Source organism: Antrostomus carolinensis, unplaced genomic scaffold, assembly GCF_000700745.2.
Source record: "Antrostomus carolinensis isolate BGI_N321 unplaced genomic scaffold, ASM70074v2 scaffold11842, whole genome shotgun sequence".
NCBI classification, from domain to species: Eukaryota; Metazoa; Chordata; class Aves; order Caprimulgiformes; family Caprimulgidae; genus Antrostomus; species Antrostomus carolinensis.
This window is the reverse complement of record NW_010299004.1, coordinates 13,146-13,682: the sequence shown is the minus strand read 5'-3', so window position 1 is coordinate 13,682 and position 537 is coordinate 13,146. Positions and strand designations below refer to the sequence as shown.

The window sequence follows — 537 nt, the reverse complement described above, 5'->3', positions numbered from 1 at the left end:
TATATATATTTATATATATATATAAAAAAATAAAGCAAAACAAAAAAATAACAATCAGAGCGTAGAAATCTTCAATTGACCTGAGATTGACGACTCGTTGTAAAGACATCACCAGCCGCGGGTTTGGTTCCTGGTAACTCCTACAAGAGGGTTTGAGTCTTGGCAGTTTTTATCCTTCATTGGCAGGACCGTGGTCAGGAGGGGGAGCAGTGGGGATGCTACCGTGGGGGCTTTTTGGAAGGGGGTCTGGCTGCTCCTCGATGATGCTGAACTCATCCAGAGGGAGTGTGGATATCTGGGTGTCGTTGTGGGTGGTTGGTGGACTGTGAGATGACTGGCAAGAGAGAAGGGGACAACACAACGATGGTCAGGTCACTGATGCTCTGGTGGGAGCTGTATCTGCATTTCCCAGGTGTGCTCCCATCCCGTGCTGCTGGACTTACCGTTATTCCCTTATCCTGCTGCTCCTGGGATGGGGATGCTGGGAACAACCTCTCCAGCTCGTTCATATCCAGCTGTTTCCCATTAAAATCCCGG

At 48.8% G+C, this 537-nt stretch overlaps 1 protein-coding gene across 1 annotated transcript in view; it reads right to left on the bottom strand.

The window, feature by feature from the left end:
- Positions 1-169: 169 nt before the first annotated feature.
- Positions 170-537, bottom strand: part of LOC104520837 (immunoglobulin superfamily DCC subclass member 3) — a gene marked incomplete at its 5' end in the record, with an annotated part of 9,164 nt that continues 8,796 nt past the window's right edge. The window contains 2 exon segments of the mRNA XM_010162642.2: positions 170-334; positions 444-537. The exon segment at positions 444-537 is cut by the window's right edge and continues 14 nt beyond it. Of these exon segments, the coding sequence (XP_010160944.2) occupies positions 170-334; positions 444-537 (259 nt within the window).